The sequence below is a fragment of the Vanessa tameamea genome, chromosome 22 (assembly GCF_037043105.1).
Source record: "Vanessa tameamea isolate UH-Manoa-2023 chromosome 22, ilVanTame1 primary haplotype, whole genome shotgun sequence".
Lineage (NCBI taxonomy): Eukaryota > Metazoa > Arthropoda > Insecta > Lepidoptera > Nymphalidae > Vanessa > Vanessa tameamea.
The window spans coordinates 3,849,107-3,868,235 of NC_087330.1; the positions used below are offsets into that span (position 1 = coordinate 3,849,107).

Here is a 19,129-nt window from a genome sequence, read left to right on the forward strand (position 1 = left end):
ATGAAATGTTATTTGGTAGCTCCTTATATTTTTATAGCATCGTAAAAGTTGCGTATATCCGTTTACGTTATACCTATTTTATAGCATCACTGGAGCAAATAATATATCCTTTTCTGTTTGTATTTATAATAGAAACTATATCGTGACAGAATAATGTATGTTATTTTTGACAATGACATGACATGACTTGACATGACTAATGTTAGAAAATATTGTTCGTCTTTATAGACAAGTTGCGAATCATGCGTTAAGGATATTTTGTGATTCAAGGGCCCGTGCGTGTAACATAAAAAAACTGGTTATAAAGTTAGGTCACTATGACAACAGAAAAACTTATACCTGATTCACTTTTCTGTATTCAAGGGCTTAAACATTTTAACGAACGTTATGTGCTGATAGTAACTCCTTGAAAATGAGAAATAAGCAAATAGACAGTTTCATAAAAAAAAACATGTAACTATAATCCAAGTTACTCAGATAACCATAACGTAATTGTTAAGTGTTTTTTTTCCTCGTTGAATGTCTATCCCGGTGTCTGCCAGGAAGAGTTCTTTCCGAACTGGTCGCAGATTTTTGACAATTGTCAATTTTTGGCAAGCGTCGCGTTTTTTATTGAATAAAGATTTTACGTTTATCTTGAAAGATGAATAATTAAACTTAACCATAATTATCAGATTTCCTATCTTATATAATAACTAGCTGTTACCCGCGGCTTCGCTCGCGTAGAATATGAATTTGTTTACAAATTAACTTAAAATATTACGTTAATGTAAAACCTCTTTGTATACCACATTGATGTGTATTTCAGCCCTTAGGGTAGAATATTCAGAAACGCTAAAATGCGAATCAACACATTATTAATCGGTAGCCCAAAAATAAAATTTCGAGCTTCTAACTTCAAAATGACGGACTTCCAGACTACCTGTATACGAAATGTCAAACTCTATTTCTCCCCAAAGGCGTATAATATCCAGAATCACTTAAATACGTATCAACTAATTTTTAATCAGTGGCACAAAAATAAAATTTAGTGCTTCTAACTTCAAAAATGACTGACTTCCAGACTAATCTATATAAGAAATGTCAACCCCTATTAAACCCCTTAGAGGTAGAATATCTAGAACACTTAAGTACGTATTTACTCATTTTTAATCAGTATCCCAAAAATAAAGCTTCACGTTTCTAACTTAAAAAGTTACGGACTTCCATAAAAACGTTCAACCCCTATTGGTAAAATAGAAGTAGAATTTCCAAAATTCGCTCATTAGTGGGTGTCATGATATGTTACTTTATAAGTGTACAAACTAGAATATAAGTTTTACGCTTCTAGTTCTAAAAATGACAATACTTTCATCAACTTACAACCTTTCATCCCCTTTTTCAACCCTTTACAGCACTTTTTTCCAAATAAAAAGTAACTTATGTCCTTTCTCAGTCTCTAGACTATTTGTGTACCAAATTAAACCAAATTAAATCGGTCCAGTAGTTTTGCGTGAAAGCGAGACAGACAGACAGACAGAGTTACTTTCGCATTTATAATGTTATGAGTATATATTAGAAAAATTAGTATATTAGTATGAAAGTATGGATTAATACCAACTATTATAAGTATTGTAAAATATAAGGTATGAAGACGCTCAGCCGATCAATTTCATCATGTTTCCTGAAAACTACACTGTGCGCGTGAACTCTCATCAAAACACGCCAAAATAAGTATAATTTCAAACTAAATTGCTACATAAAATAAATAAAACAGAACTGTATCTGCGTGGCTGATGCAGATTGTATTTCTCCACTACAGCTAATCCCTGAACTATACAGATTTCATGAATTTTCCACTGTTAAGCCGATCAGTTTGAAAGAATAATGTTCATATCCCAAAAGCAAAACATTGCCTCTGTTTCACTTTATCTTGCAATCTCTTCAAATTGCCTCTTCACTCTGCAAAAGGTTTTTTAGACAATCCTATACATAGACGTCGTAAATTTTTCCTTTAATGCGATGTCGACGCTGTTGTATTTTTTTAAGTTTGATAAAGCTTTGTTATATTATTGAAATATAAATGGTTTATTATGATTCTTATTTTATTTGTAGACTAGCTGTGCCCGCGACTTCGTGCGCGTTTGAATTTAATAAAAAAGCGTGAATTTATTATTATTTTACAAATAATTCTAAAATAAAAGTAGCCTAAGTTACTCCTTATTACATCAGCTAACTGCCAGTGAAAGTAGTCAAAATAGGTCCAGCCGTTCCAGAGATTAGCCGGAACAAACAGACAGACAGACGAAAATTTAAAAATGTTATTTTGGTATATGTACCGTGTATACATACATATGCATTTATTAAAAAGCGGTTATTTTAATATTACAAACAGACACTCCAATTTTATTATATGCATAAAAGATTTATACTTATTACGGAGCCTTGTATAAGTTCCTCTATGTAGGTTCTTTCCGCTCAGTTATTTTATCGCAAAATGGTAGACTCTCCGTTTAAGTTTGAAGTGTGGATTATTATGCATAGTTACAGAAACATTGGGCAACATCTTAGATCCCATATTATGCAATGTCAATGAAAATAGTGCCTCTACCTTATTATTAAAAATAAAAAGAAATGTATGCACCCATAGATCGCCAACTATTTAATTATAAGAAAACATAAATACTACGCATTCGTCGCCGATGGGAATGTATTCCACGTCCTCAGAAGTCGTCATGAATAAGTAATAACGTTTATGTAAACATAAGACTGTAAGATATAATCCATTTATAGATATATATTTATAGCTTCTAGCTCCAATACTATGTTAAGATGTCAAGGTTAAATTTTTTATGGTAATACTAGCTGTTCTCTGCGAGTTTATCATCAATTGTTGGGAGGGTATCAAACATTCTTTCGCCAAACAACAATACTTAATATATTTGTATTTCGGTTTGAAGGGTGAATGAGGGATATAACAGTTTAGTTCCCAAGGTTGATGGCGTATTGGCGATGTAAGGAAAGGTTGATATTTCTTACAGCGCCAATGTCTATGGGCGGTGGTGACCACTTCCCGGAGGCCCATTTGTCCGTCCGCGTGCCAATATCATAAAAAAAAAGGTTGGTCGTAAAAGTTGCACCGTAGCGAATTCTGTAACGATCTAATCAAATCTAAATTTGTACATTTGACTCTGTACATAAACATAAAAAAACATAATCAGCCTGTAAATTTCCCACTGCTGGGCTAAGGCCTCCTCTCCCGTTGAGGAGAAGGTATGGAGCATATTCATCTCTGTACATAATATAGGTAAATATTGACTGAATATAACATATAAGATTAGTAATGTTATCGATGGTGTATTGCTGTATTTCAGTAGAATATTTGAGTAAGCCAGTGTATGTATAAAAATAATCGACATAAATTCAAATCAATCGAAAAAAAAAACAAAAAATCTTCTTGAATGGATTTTTATAATATAAAATAAATCATCCATAACATGTTCCAAATTTGAGTTTTATAGACTTGGTAGTTTCGACTGTTAATAGTCAGTCACTATAAAAGATAGATGACCGAAGAATTTAACGATATTTTTAAAATAATACGAGTTCCCTCTGCCCGGTGATTTTTACTTATCATCGATCCATTTATCCATTGCTATGAAATATAATTAGAAATTTACTTTTGAAATATAATGCTTCTAGTCAATACGAACTTACGAATAAGTAAGTCCTCATAAGATATGATAAATGAAAAAAATATTGTATTCAACTTTTAATATTCTTCGTAAAATTTTATTTAGAACAGGAAAGTAGATAGATGAATTGATAAAACACTCGATTGAATTTGGTTCCGTCTATCTATGGAAGGATGGGTATGGATATTTTTATAAATAAAGTTTTTTCTTGCACTCTTCTGTAAAATGCAAGAAAAAACTTTATAATACAAAAGATCTAAGATGTTATTATCTGTGACTACACTCGCTGACACATTCTTCTATCAGCACAATGATATATAATGATGGTGCACGTGATTCTTTTTTTCTACAGTTGTGAATTTTACTAAACTTCTTTGGACTACATCCTAGACTTATAAATATCTTTGGGGTTTAAAATGTATTTTTTTTTTTATTTTAACAAAAAATTTCTTTAATGCTAGAGCGTAGTTCTAAATTTAAATTTAACACGTACAATATACACTACCATCTATGTTTGAAAATATTTTAAGAAATGTAATATATTGTGTAATATTGCATAGCATAGTTGCCTACGAAGTGAATATTTTTAAAAAACAATGTATTAAATTTTGCTTTAACTTGTCTGAAAAGCGGAATTTGAAGATATTACGTGTAATGATTTAATGGTAAAGTTCGTACTGCAGTTTGTTCTGAATAATTTCGTTAAACAAAAATGAACCGTAAATACGAAAAATAAAGTAGAATTTTAAATGAAGCCTTATTCGTCCATTTCGGCATTATTGCATAATGTTTAAAGTTGAGCAATGGATGGTTGGCCGCAACATTAGATAAAGATTATTATTTTTTTTAGAAGAAATAAAAGCAGATTTTATTGGCATGGTGTACGTACAGATTTAAAACATTTAATTTATTTATTTTCCTTGATATTTATTCAACGGAGAATTAAAGTGCTTCTTTTTTATTTATATTATATATTTATAAATTTTAATTATTATATATTTTTAAATATAAAATATTTTATTCCTCAAATTGTTACTTTTTATGATATAGGTACGCTAATGTATGTGCTCACCAGCACCCATAGAAATTGGCGCTGTCAGAAATATTAAATATATTAATCATTGGGTGATTTACACCATTGCGCCACTAACTTTTGGTAGTAAGATGTTATGGCCCTTGTGCCTGTAGTAACAGTGACTTACTCGTCCTCCATACCGGAACAAAACACAATTGAATATGACTACTAGGCGATAGAATATCTGATGAATAGGAAGTACTTATCCAGGCACAAACCGCTATTACCAAGTAAACTATTTCTGAGAAAATGCCACAACAAAAGTGCAATATTAACAGATTCCTTATATATACAGACTACAACTGAATTTCCTCAGCTGGTTAGATAATAATATAGTTAAAATATACATTATTAATATATATATAGACACACACAACAGTGTCTATCTATCTTCAAACTCGAACCTATGAAAGTATCGAATAATATTATTTCAACAAACGGAGCACTTACCGACGGTGCTGTCAAGAGTTTCAACGCCTCGCTCAGATGTTTCAGTGTGAGGGTATTACTATCCCCCACCTCCTCTTCCGGACCAGGAAGGTGAACTGACGACTGCCGAGACCGAAACTCCTTTTTACCGGAACCGCCTCCATTTGCAAATTGGTGTTGTGAGGACGCTCGGCGGAATGGACACGACATGATCAACCTTATTTTATGATCAAGTCATAGTATCTGTTTTAGTATAGTATATAGTATCACTGTAGATTTGCGTTTGACTCTGAAACAGAGAAATATATTATTAATTAAATTATTTTTCACTATTTAATGTTTGTATGAACTTTTATTTTGTTCAGGTTTCAATCATAGCTTATTTAGGTAAAGCACTAAACATACATTATTATATCAGTCGCGGGTAATTTTTTTTTAGTAGCATAAATAAACGCCAACCTAATTTTGACGTGTTCATCAATCAGTTATTAAAAATAAAATTAATATAAATACCTCAACTTCCATAGTATTAAAAAATATTTGGTCATATTATACAAATATGTTTATTGTGAATGGTTACTAAACAATTATAACATTTATCAATATTTCAAAAAAGTTTTTTAAATCGTATTCATAACTAAATTAAAAAAGAGTTCAAAAACATTATTATTTAGCAAAACAAAACTACAATATGTTAGTGAATTATGAAATTCAATTATATAAATTTCATTTCGACATAGTAGTATTAATTCCCGGAATTATCAATTCTAATAGGGTTAAAAGCAAGCGAGTAAATATTTACATGTTACAAACATAAAATGTTTGCTACACGAACGAGTTAACGGAAATTGTGATGGGATTAACACTTTTGAGATAATTTGCTTAACGCTAATGCTTTTTAAATTGAAATTTATTAAATGCTTAAACGATTAAATTGAATTTCAAATTTTCAATTTCAATTCCGTAAAAATAATGTTTTTTTTTTTCCTTATTATGACGATAAATTTATTATGCAAATATTAATAGAATTTAATTAAATTTGTTTTTGTTTGTTTATCCTACATTTTCTCCGCGATGTTTCAACCAATCACAGGGCAGGCAATGACAAACGCTATAGGTTCTTTTATATTTTAAAATTAATAATTTACCTAATGGCTCGAAGTAAAGAGATATGTTTTGTTTAATTGACGTAAATGCCACGTTAAAATTTATTCCATAGTGGGAGGCAATCCAAAAAGCTGATGATAACAAAATCGGCGGATACAGTTTGGTGTTGCAGATACATTCAAAATTAAATTACACTACTCGATAACAAAAGGATCAAATAGTTCGTTGCGTTAGAAAAAATATTTACGAAATTTTAGTAGAGAAACGAAATCCTTGTCACAGGAAGGATGTACTAACTTTGCGGCGGAGTCAGGAACTCTTTGTTATAAGTTTGAAAATGATATATATCATTATAAATATATGGTTAACGTATTATGACACAACTATAACTAAACTATGCGGATAACATTTCGATCTTGAGCTTCGAGATTATAAATAGTACTAGTATAACAATAAAAAAAACTTTTGTCTACTAAAACTTTAAATCTAACGTCTTTGGCATTTCACGTGAAGCGATCAGGAAAAAAAGATATATCACGCTATTAACAGTAAGAATTGAATTTCAGAACGTTGGTTATCCGAATCGATGAAAACTTTTCGACGATACATTTTCTGTAAGTAAAAAGTCGAATTGTAAGTTATAGACACAGAAGTTAATAAATTAAACATGTTGTACTAATTGCACTATTCCAGACTACAATCAATCTCTTTACCTCATTTGATTCAGATTCATTCAGCCGTTCTGACGTGATTAATAAACATTCATCCATCCAAACATTCGCATTTCTAATACTAGTACGATTATAAAGTAATTATAACCCAACCTAGGGTGATATGATTGAGCTTATTAATTCATCGTACGTTCTAGATACGAAGGTCAGACGCCAATTGATCTAACGGCTTATAACATATTAAATATATATTAGATCAATAAACGCCTTGATAACATCTTGTCTATTAGGAACATACTTTTGAAATGAGTAATATTAATAATTAATGTCAAATACCTCCCTGCTTGGGATTTGAACTTTTATAACTGAACACTAATGTTTCGCTTTGCATTGTAAATTATTATGTAATGAAATAGTGTCCGCCTGCGGCTTTATCCGTGTGAAATTAGGGGGGGAGGAGGTGTTAGATATCATTTGTTATTTTAGTACCCCCTTGATTTGGCCCTTTTCCCTTTGAGGAAATGGATTATAGTTAATCACGCTGCTCCAATGCACAATGGATATTAGTAAGAGTTCCATCGTAATTAGACACATACAGGTTTCCTCGTGATGTTTTCCTTCACCACCAAACACAAGATGAATTAAAAACACAAATACAGCATATGAAAATTCAGTGGTGCTTGCCTGGGTTTGAACCTACATCATCGCTTAAGATGCACGCTTCTAATCATTCGGATATCTCGGTATATTTATAGTTCTTACGTTCCTTTGCGTATAATATACGTAGTATTGAAAACACTACTATTGGAATCAGAGTAGAGGCCACGTCAGGAGTGTACGTATTTTGTTTATTATTGTTCTAAATTTACAGAAATCTGGATTCGTGTTAACTTTAAGATATGAATTCAGGGATCTGGATGCGTGGAGTTATAGTAACTAACAGCGACGGCAATCTTAATAATTAGACTTTTACGTAACCTTCAATATTCGAAATACCATTTGACCCCGAGAAGATTTACTTAGTTCAAAAATCTATTATCAACTCCGATTTACTCAAAGATTTGTGACACTTGTTATGTAATCGTAGTTTCTTTTTTTCACGGTATGCAAGGCAAAGGTATAGTGATTGTTAAATAAGACTGGTTATCAGGTAAATAAATTAAACAGAACATTTTTTTTTACAACGATAATTGATTAATCAAAAATTGTTAATACTAGGATTGTATCAATATCTAGGACATTTTAAAACTGATGACCGTCACGATAACGTCAGAACTGTAACAGAAATATAAATAGTGCATACCTTTACGGTTTCGAATGGACAGAAATCGGAATCAAAAGATAGATATTTCAATTTATATCCAATACGCAGTACTGTGGTTCCATAAAGAAAACTTATTACGACATTGTATTGACAAAGGAATGCAGGATTCCTACCCACGTAGAAGTAGTAAATAATTTAGAGCACTAAAGCCGTTCCAACGAACAGATAGACGCTTTTATTATTTACGACTTCAATATTTCTAAAGTACATCAATAAAACAGATACGGCAAAAATATAAGACGACTAGTATTAGAAGCCGTGGTTGAAAAATATAATATATGTACGTATTAATTCTATTTTCAAAAGTTACATCAATCTTTAAATAATTCATAAATAATTTGTCTAGGTGTGCTGCTTATGAACTTTCAATCAGGTCACTAAGATCAAATTGAAGACTGGCGCATTTTAACATGCGTTCGGTCAGGGCACCGTCACCGCGACCTTAAAGTACTAATGTATGAATTTGGTTAACTTACGGAACGGTAAGGTGATCGTGCTCATGTTAAAAGGCGCGACGATTTAAAACGGAACGTTAAGATACTTTATATTATCGAATAGGTATCAACCTAATGATTTAATTTAACTGGCTTCAGTATACTTTACAATTTCCACTGTATTTTTTTTAGTAGGAAATTTTTTCTGCCGCTTTATAACGATTACTGTGATTACTTTTTTAAAACTTCGACTTCGTTGACGCTTGCAACTGATATTTCATTTAAAAAATAGATCTGCTCTAAATGTTTCATAAAATGCTATTTTTAAATTTCGAATCCGATTTCGTACTTCGTGTAATTTATTCCAAATACGGCCATGAAGCAGCAAATTGTGGCATACACAGTCATGGTGGTCTGTGATTCAACCTTCGCTGAGTGCATTCATTAGCGGTGAGTGATTATGCATATTAATGAGTGAGCGTGTCTAAGTGTACAGTTGACGATAAAAGCGTACTAGAATAAATTAATTTCTGGCTTAGTATAAGAGTATTTATAATGACCAACAGTTATCAGAGCCGAGATGGCCCAGTGGTTAGAACGCGTACTTCTTAACCGATGATTTCGGGCTCAAACCAAGCAAGCACCACTGAAATTTCATGTGCTTAATTTGTGTTTATAATTCATCTCGTGCTCGACGGTGAAGGAAAACATCGTGAGGAAACCTGCATGTGTCTAATATCAACGAAATTCTGCCACATGTGTATTCTATCAACCCGCATTGGAGCAGCGTATTGGAATATGCTCCAAAATCTTCTCCTCAAAGGGAGAGGAGAAAATAATTTACAGGCTGTTAATGTATGTTAATGTAACAGTCATCAGACAAAATCATGAATGTAAGTATAGTGCAATCAAAATTATTGCATTATTACAAGTCATTCGTGCTTCTGACTTCACTGGCTCACTCACTCTTTACACCAGTACACGAAAAATGTATTTTTGTTTAGGGACAGAGTTGTTCTGCAGAACCCTGAAAAAGTCAGCATATAGTTTTCATAAAGAGATGAACTTTGTTTGTTTGTTAAGTGGGGCGTCTTGTACTTCGAATAATACCAATTATTTCTAATATAGGTAGTTATTATCGATTAAAAATTATCTCAGGACTAAATACTAATTAGCTACTTTTAACAACATTAAGAGCTACAGTTACAGTTCCCCGATTGAACTGAAAACGTTTAATTACAACTTTGATCTTTTAATTTTTTAATTCATCACACAGTGTGAAAACTCCTTGGACATTAATTTGCTCTGTGCCGTATACGTGGTATAGGATATTATGTAAATAAAACAGAATTATAGTTAAGTAGACTGCTATAATAATAAAAACACATTCCTATCATCCCTAGTCATGCTAGTCATGCTACCAACACACCTCCTTGTAAATTTGAAAAAACATGCTTATGGTGATGATGAGCCCGAGATGGCCCAGTGGTTAGAACGCGTGCATCTTAACCGATGATTACGGGTTCAAACCCAGGCAGGCACCACTGTATTTACATGTGCTTAATTTGTTTATAATTCATCTCGTGCTCGGCGGTGAAGGAAAACATCGTGAGGAAACCTGCATGTGTCTAATTTCAACGAAATTCTGCCACATGTGTATTCTATCAACCCGCATTGGAGCAGCGTGGTGGAATATGCTCCATACCTTCTCCTCAACGGTAGAGGAGGCCTTAGCCCAGCAGTGGGAAATTTACAGGCTGATTATGTTTATGTTTATGGTGATGATATCAATTCAGAATGTGAACTCACTCTGTATTGTGACGACCATAACTAATACCACCAATACCCACATGACCGCTTGAGTGCCACTCCTAACAACTATCACTTCCTAATCACAGTCTCTATGGCGATTAGTAACTATCTATTTTTTATGATATAGATTGGCGGACGAGCAAATGGGCCACCTGATGGTAAGTGGTTACCATAGACCCTGGCGCTGTAAGAAATATTAACCATTCCTTACATATCCAATTTGCCACCAACCTTGGAAACTAAGATGTTATCTCCCTTATGCCTGTAGTTACACTGGCTCAGTCACCCTTCAAACCGAAACAGAACAATACTGAGTACTGCTGTTTGTAGGTAGAATATCTGGTGAGTGGGTGGTGCCTACCCAGATGGGCTTGCACAAAGCCCTACCACCAAGTAAATAAACGTTTCCATTAAAGGTACCTTTTCCGCTTCACAGACTGACTGGGTACTGTTTAAGTTGTTGGTAATACTTCCTTCCTTATTATGTTCAAAATTATCCAGCCTTTGAATTATTAATATATTCACTCATTCCATTTCATAAATAATAATCTCGTGGTTATTAATAAATTAATTCATCAATTATGAATTGAAATTTGATACAGTGTCTTTAATAAGCTCCTGAATATTAACAATAATATACATAAAATATATATGATGAAATAAAATTAATTTTGATTACATTGACATAATGTCGGACGAAATATTACTATAATAGTATATCGGTTACAACTTTTAACGACGAGCCGAGATGGCCTATTGGGTTGAAGCCGAAGGTCAGAGGTTCAAACCTGACAGTCGATGCAGTTTTTATATGATTAATTTGTTTTTTTTTTAAGGTATTGTGGACAAACTGTCTGTTGCGTTGCCTTTGCGAAAAGAGTACGTTCTATTCTTAAAGGTTCACAAGTCGTATTCGTTCGGAAAAAAAACTGCCATCGAAAGCTGAATTCACAGTGTGGTTGTACGAACTGAAGAATGACACAATGGTGTTATGGTGGATTTTAGGTGGAAAAGGAAAACATCGTAAGTAAACACGCATGTTTCAAATAAAAAAAGCACAGTGACTTTAAATACTTTCTGTATGCTGTTACCTATAAGTCATAGAACAGTAAAAAAAACAAAGAATTTATTTAAAGAAACTTTACTGTTTCATGCGCTTTACAAGCAGTTTTGGCTTGCATTCTGTTATTAGATATTATATTTTATACGAACGTTCTAATTGAATAAATGACGTAGACTGATATAGTATGAGTGAAAAAATAATATTCGATGTAATATATATAGATATACAGATAGGATTATAATTCTCGAGTGGGCGGATTTTTCTCGAAAGAAATGACTATGAAGTATTACCGATTTTAACAAGCTACATAAAATGAAAGAATAAAATAAAATAGAGGATAATTAAATTTAAAAAATATTCCTATCTATTATAATCGAAATATACTATATTTCTCTTATATGTTATATTCGAAATCATATTCTAATTTATAATTTAATTATTTTAAAATTTATGAAAATTTATTTAAAAATGATATGGTATTATTCTTTAGATTCTAAGTCATTTTTTTTTTTATTTCGTTATTTTATTTAAAAAACAAACGTAGTGATTAATTATAACAAAATACGATATAATATAAAGAAAACAGAGAATCATTTAAAATAAAACAATATTATATTAATTAAATAATATTAATTGTTATTTACCTTATAACTATAAAAAAAAAAAAGTTTTTCTGACTTCCTGAATAATGAACGATTTGCAGGAGGATGCAAGAAAAAAAACAAGACGTACATAGAAAACCATTTCAATATAGTTCTCTTCGCTACACCATTATCCTTCAAATATTTTAAAATAATTATGGATGTACAGATATTACTGAAGATTTATCTTCAAAAGTTTACCAAGCCAATTTTATTCACTGGCGACCTCGTTGGATTGTTTATATGATAATCTTAAAATTCTGAGCCAAGTATCTCGATTTAATGTTAAAAGATTTTAAAATTGTTATTTCGTAAATATCTGTTGTTTCCTATAAAAACAACGTTCAGTACCTACCTCGAATACAGCATCCCATTATATGAATAGACAAAGAATAATTTTTAAATGAAAAGAAACTATTTTGCTTATCATTCTCAAATAAATGTCTTAATCTATAAATAGAAAAAAAAATGTCCCTGTTGGCCCCTGTCGTTATCTCCGGTTTCCACTAATAAGAACGTTATAAAAGGAAGGTCTGACGTTTAATTTGTACAACATTGTTGAATTAAAAAGGTGTTTTAGAACCAAAAACTATTAGCCTTGTAAGTATCGTATGCACGTTACAGATTAAGTAAGAAATTATTAAATAATTAGATGATTACAAAAAAAGGTTTCATTATTTATTGTATGTTTCAATGAATTCTGTAATAATAATAATTCCATTTAAATTATTTTTCAATTGGATTTATAAAATTTATATTAAATAAGATGGTAGTTTGACTTTTCTGTTCATTATTGTGAATCATGTGATTTGTAGTGAGGCTTATATAAGTGATCCGTACAAAAAACGCGTTACTTTTTCGTGGATCAACAAGGCGTTAACATTTAAGGTATGATATAATTTTGTGATAAAGTATAATTGTTATTGCTTGTTAAATTATTGATTAATATATGAATTGTGTTTTTGCAATTTGCAAGATATAAAGTAAGTCTTAAGGTAATTGGTGTTAATGTAAATATTAATTAATACAATATTACGATTACTAATGCTATTGTAATGGTTAAATAAATATTTCTGCTTCATATAATCTTTTATTGTCTTATAAACTTAAAATATTATAAAGAAATAGAAATTCTTCTTAAAGTATTCTAACGTAATGTGTTAAGTCTCTATAAATGAATCTAACACACGCTTAACCTCAGAAAATATATCAACACGATGTATTAAGAGATCGTAGATCTTGAAAATTCGTAAAATACGTAAAAGTAGAAAATAGAATCTGTGTATCTTCCAAAGTACACCCAAAATAAACTTTTTTTTTATATCAAATATTAGTAAAAACACTATAAATTATTTGCCAAGTTATTATGCAATTTATTGTTAATCTTTATTCAGATAAATACGTTAATTACATTGGGAATTTAATATAATTTTTTTTTTTTTCGAACATTCACATTCGAATAAACTATTTAGGCTGTAACAATAAAATGATGACTTTGGCAGCTAAAATATTGCCGTGGACACATTTTGATCTGTTTCTGAAAGTTATTATTCATATTTGTGACTTTTGGCAAATATTAAAAACCATAAAAGTATAACCTAGGTGTTATACTTTTATGGTTTTTAAATAAATTATTATTGGTTATATCGGTGGTAGGAGAGCTGGTAATTTATATTCAGAGGATTCTATCACTCTTACATTCATGATTTGTATCGTAACTTGTTTTTATTTGTATACAATTAAGTCTTTAATGTAAATTTAAAGAAATGTATATACTAGAATTAACTTATACCTATTTAATATTTTCTTGCTTAATGCAAATGTCATTATCTGTGTTAATAAATTCCACCCGTGTGATGCAGCGGATCACTAGTGTTTTATAAAATAACGTTTCAATAAACTAGAATATATTTGATACACGAAAAATAGAGATCATCATTTTTCATTGTCCGTTGAAAGAAAACAATATTAAGAACGACAAAAACAAGTTCAAGGAATATTACGTGATACGAATAAAAATCCGCGGGTCGCTTATTTTATAAACACAATTTACGTTTAGATACGTATAGATACATATTTCTATGGATTGAAAAATTAAAAGGGATACACTAATATAATTAATCATTAATAAAGTGACAGCTTAGATGCAGTTAGGACCTTATTCTACCTGTATTCCAATGCGGACACATACGTGACATATTTAGATTTAGCAGAAGCAAGTTCCCTCACGATGATCTCCTTCACACTTGAGCGATTCCGTGGTCCTTGTTCAAACTCGAACTCCCGACCGTCCATTAAACTCACGTGTTCTCGGCAATAGGATGTCTTAGTTATTATAGTGTGACCATTCACACATATGTGTGAACATTTTATAATTTTAATTTTATTATTTTTATATTCTGTGACAAGAAACTCGAAATGTCAGATGTGCTATACGATATAGACTTGAATAATTATAAGGATCAAAGTCGCGTATCATCATAAGGCGGTTGTTACACTTCGCGAGTGAGGTACAAAGTGAATTCTTACATAGTCGCACAGCTGGTCGTTGCAAATGTTATTACACGCACGACGAAAGGGCTTTAAAATTTAATTTCTAACTGAGTTGAGACTCTCACTATTAATAGTGTGAAAGTTTATTTAAGGCTGTATTATGTTTGTGTTTTCCGTTTATTCGGTTGTTCTAATTATGTAACGTTCAAAGTGATACGTTTGTCGCAAAGAAAATAAAGGAAAGACTTGATTTCGTTTCTGTCTTTATAAATATTAAACGGGATATAGAATACATGTATCGAGCTATAAAGTTTAGTAATTAGTAAAAAAATATTAATGTTCTGTTTTCTTTAGCTATCATTCCAAGTTTATATTTTAGTTTAAATTGTAGGACTGTTTGCTCGTCTGGATAATCAAAACTAATAAAATATTTTGATGTCAAACTGTGTTTTTTTTTTTATATTGAAGGATATGTGAGTCAGTGTTATTACAGGGCTAGGGATGGTACCATCTGACTGACGGAGTACTGACCGTGTAAATGATCATACAATATTAGGATTTCGAGTAGACTTTGTTTAGGTTTATACAGATATTAATAATCCGATAAATATGCTAAGCATATTTTAGTTATGAAATAGACTTTTATTTATTTTATAGAATAGACATATTATTTATTGTCTTGAATTTCCGACTCCAAATAATTTCTGCAAATAATTAATTAATTCTAAGAATTAAAAGCGACGCTGATATATTAAATACCTCATGATAATATAATATCTTATTTATCAAATCATGTTAAGAGCATGACTGATTTTGAGAACACTGCTTAATTCAGTGATGGGTGATGTGATTTCATTACTTATTTCAAGAATGAAGCGCGTCACATTAGATGAAGATACAATCATATTTTATCTTGAGATAAAATATCGCCATATTATGTCACATGATAATACATATTCATCTTACAGATCTTAAGATACGAGTAGTATAGAAATCTTAGCATTAAGGAAACACATTCCGAATGAAAATGATTCATAGATTTTATCGTAACACAATTGTTATACTTAACAGCTTCAAACTTAGTTCAAAAGCTTGACTTTTTTGCATGCTTAAAAACAGTAAATTGCATTTTTTTAATACTTAAAAAATGTATTCTTTGTCAATTTGTTTATTACTAAACTATCACTTGTTAAATTTAACACACTAAACAACATTAAATTTCAAACTCAAGTCATCACATCTTTCTTTAGATAAAACATTCGACTATTTGATAAAGCACATTTGTATATATAAACACATTAAAGTTTTATTTGAAAAGTTAATTAAATTACATTAGTAGCTTTGTATTTTATTAATTTATTCACCATAATCGACAATTCGAAAGTCCTTCATAGTTCCTCTTCGAATATTGATTTTGAAATTGGAATGTGCATATGTTTGTTCGCAATGTCTAACAACCCGTCGGAAACGTCAAGGTCGCAGGTGCAATGGTTTACTGATGTATTTGAAACTATACTGTCCAAATGTCCGAGAGTTCCGTAATTGGAGACCAAACTAGAAAACTTTACGTCACTAGACGTCAATGTAAACTTTTCGCCTTTAACAGCTATTATACAATTAATTTTATCTCGAGTACAATACGTAGAAATTGTATAAAAGTGTAATTGATTGAATTCAAGTGAGGTTTCTAGTCTATGACATCACAGTGTTTTTGAAGTGAATACGTCTTTAAATTTTATTCCATAGCGAGAGGAAGTTCAACATGCTGATGATAACAATATCGGTAGATATGGTGTGATGTTCCAGCTACACATTGTCTATCTATTCGTTAGATCGGGTGAGGTATGTCACGCACTGACATAGCTCAGGCAGGCAAGCACTGACATTTCCCTTTCGTATAAATTTTGACTTTGAAAAGCTACGAACTTCGTTTGAGTTTCAATCGTTATCTCATGTCAAGATCTATTCAAAAGATGTATATAAAACATTAGTGTGGAAAATTTATAGTTAATATATAAGGTGTTAAAGTAAATAATGCAATGTCGGCGTAGCCAAAAAACCAACAGATGTATATAGAGATCTTATACTTTTGAAAAGGGCTTCTCAAGTTATATTAAATTATATGGGTATCATAAAAACACCATATGTTAGAAGAAACTCTGCCAGGAACGGAAATGATATAAGGCGTCCAAATGGATCAACGATGGTGAAATTCGTATTACATCGATTTTTTTCCCAACAATTCTAGGCGATACCTGTATTGATTCAACGTTTACCAGGAATGTTGACGTGTCCTGTATACCGTTGATTTCATACTTATCGTATCACAGGCCTGTGAAGAATAAAGTTATAACACAGTAATTATTTTTTTAAGGAAAAAAGGGACCTAATCAATATAAATTAGTTGTCCATCTGTCCGTCTGTCCGTCCTTCAAGAATTGTCTGCGAAATAGATACCAAATACTGAGTCTGTGGTCAAAATCTCCTTTCCCCGCTTTTTTATTGACAGTAAACCTTGGAAAATAGGAGCTTTTGGTAGGGTTCAATTCGTGATCTAAACAGTTAGGGGGGTGTCCATTTACACCAGATAGGCGTGTTGCGTTTTAAATCTTGACGTTTAGAAATAAATATAATATTGGACAACATCACATACATTACTCTGATCCCAATGTAGGTAGCCAAAGCACTTGTGACACCCAGACCCAAGACAACATAGAAAACTGATGAACTTTTTCCTATATCGACTCGGCCAAATCGTACCCGGAACCTCGGAGTGGCGTACCCATGAAAACTGGTGTACACACTACTCGATCACGGAGGTCGTGAATGATCATGACATACATATAATACGCCGAAAGATAATATTTGCCGAGATGTTCACGGATTCACGTGTGTTCTACACAGTCGTGTCCTCGATATACGTTTCTGTACATTTAATTAATTAATTTTCTAATGACTAAAACTCCATGTTTATTAACGTGTTTATTCTCGCCAAATAAATATTTCCATTTCGTATAATAATTGTATACTTATATAATTATGTATATGTATATATGTTTGTATATTAGTAATAACGTATGTAACCATATTTACGTGACGCACAGCAATGTCACGTATTTAATATACTCTGGGAAAATCGAACAAATATCTTTCATTCTAATATTTGAAGTAAATTCAGGAATGTTTTATTTTATCTAACTTATTATTTGGTCACTGTGTATGTACATATATTACGTAAATGAAAGAGAAGAGGGCGTACATAATTTTAATTACGTATCAGTAATATTGATCTATGTATATGTGATTTCAAAATACCTACTCAGACGGTACCACCCACTTATCCTATATTCTACCGCAAAACAGTATTGCTTGTTGTGCTCTGGTTTTAAGGGTAAATAACTCACTGTGCCTAGATGCACAGAGGACATAACATGTCAGTTCCCAAGGTTAGTAGCGGTTCTATAAGAAATATTTAAAATTTCATGCAGCACCAATTATTGTGGCTAGTGGTTTTTTTTATGTAAATGGTAGGTATACATGCACGTGGGGCATATTAAATAATAACCACTTCGCATATACATGGTGCTGTAAAAATTTTTACCATTCCTTACATCGCCAATGCACCACAATCCTTGGAAACTAAGATGTTATGTGACATGTACCTGTAGTTTCACTGGCTCATTTACACTTCAAACTGAAACTCAAAAATACTAGGTATTGCTTTTTGGTGGCAGAATACCTGATGAGTGGGTGCTACCTACCCAAACAGGCTTGTACAAAGCCACCGACTTAATAGAGTGGTCCGAGTCCGAGAGTCCACTTACTTATCAGGTAGGACATATGCCAGTCCACCAATGACATAAAAAATAACCTACATGTTACCTACATATAAATCAGAATCAGTCATCATTCGTTTACGCTTATTTCGTACAATAATAGCACAAATAAGTATTTATAAGACTTTTATTGCCAGCCGCCTTCCTGACGCCAACTTTGCTCGGAAATATATAAACTAATAATATCAGTGACAGGTCCCGTAAATATCTCAGTATTCGACAAAGGCCTTGTGTCAAGGAATTGGCATCGGAACTTCATTGACAGTATTTAGTGAATATTAAACTTCTTCAATAAATGCGTGTATCCTAGTATTTTAAAAATAATCCGTTTTAACCATGAAAGGTGTATTACGTTTGACTATGTTGAAGAATAGTTTTTTTAAATCTATTTTATTTCAGTCATTTCATGTCTTTAAGTAATCAATTCTAATTTCGTCAAGTTAACGCCCGGCGTATTGTACAATGCAGATAAAAACACTTGATAGTTGATTTTTTCCTGTGATATATACCTATTGAAAGAAACAGATTACGGTACCGCCTAATGAGTTTCCATCGCGCACTTAATGGTCC

At 31.7% G+C, this 19,129-nt stretch overlaps 1 protein-coding gene across 1 annotated transcript in view; it reads right to left on the reverse strand.

The window, feature by feature from the left end:
* LOC113401472 (head-specific guanylate cyclase) overlaps positions 1 to 5,446 on the reverse strand; it is a 72,013-nt gene extending 66,567 nt beyond the window's left edge. The window contains exon 1 of the mRNA XM_064218520.1: positions 5,200 to 5,446. Within this exon, the coding sequence (XP_064074590.1) occupies positions 5,200 to 5,388 (189 nt within the window). The 5' untranslated portion in view covers positions 5,389 to 5,446. The remainder of the gene's footprint in view (positions 1 to 5,199) is intronic.
* Between the last annotated feature and the right edge of the window lie 13,683 nt (positions 5,447 to 19,129).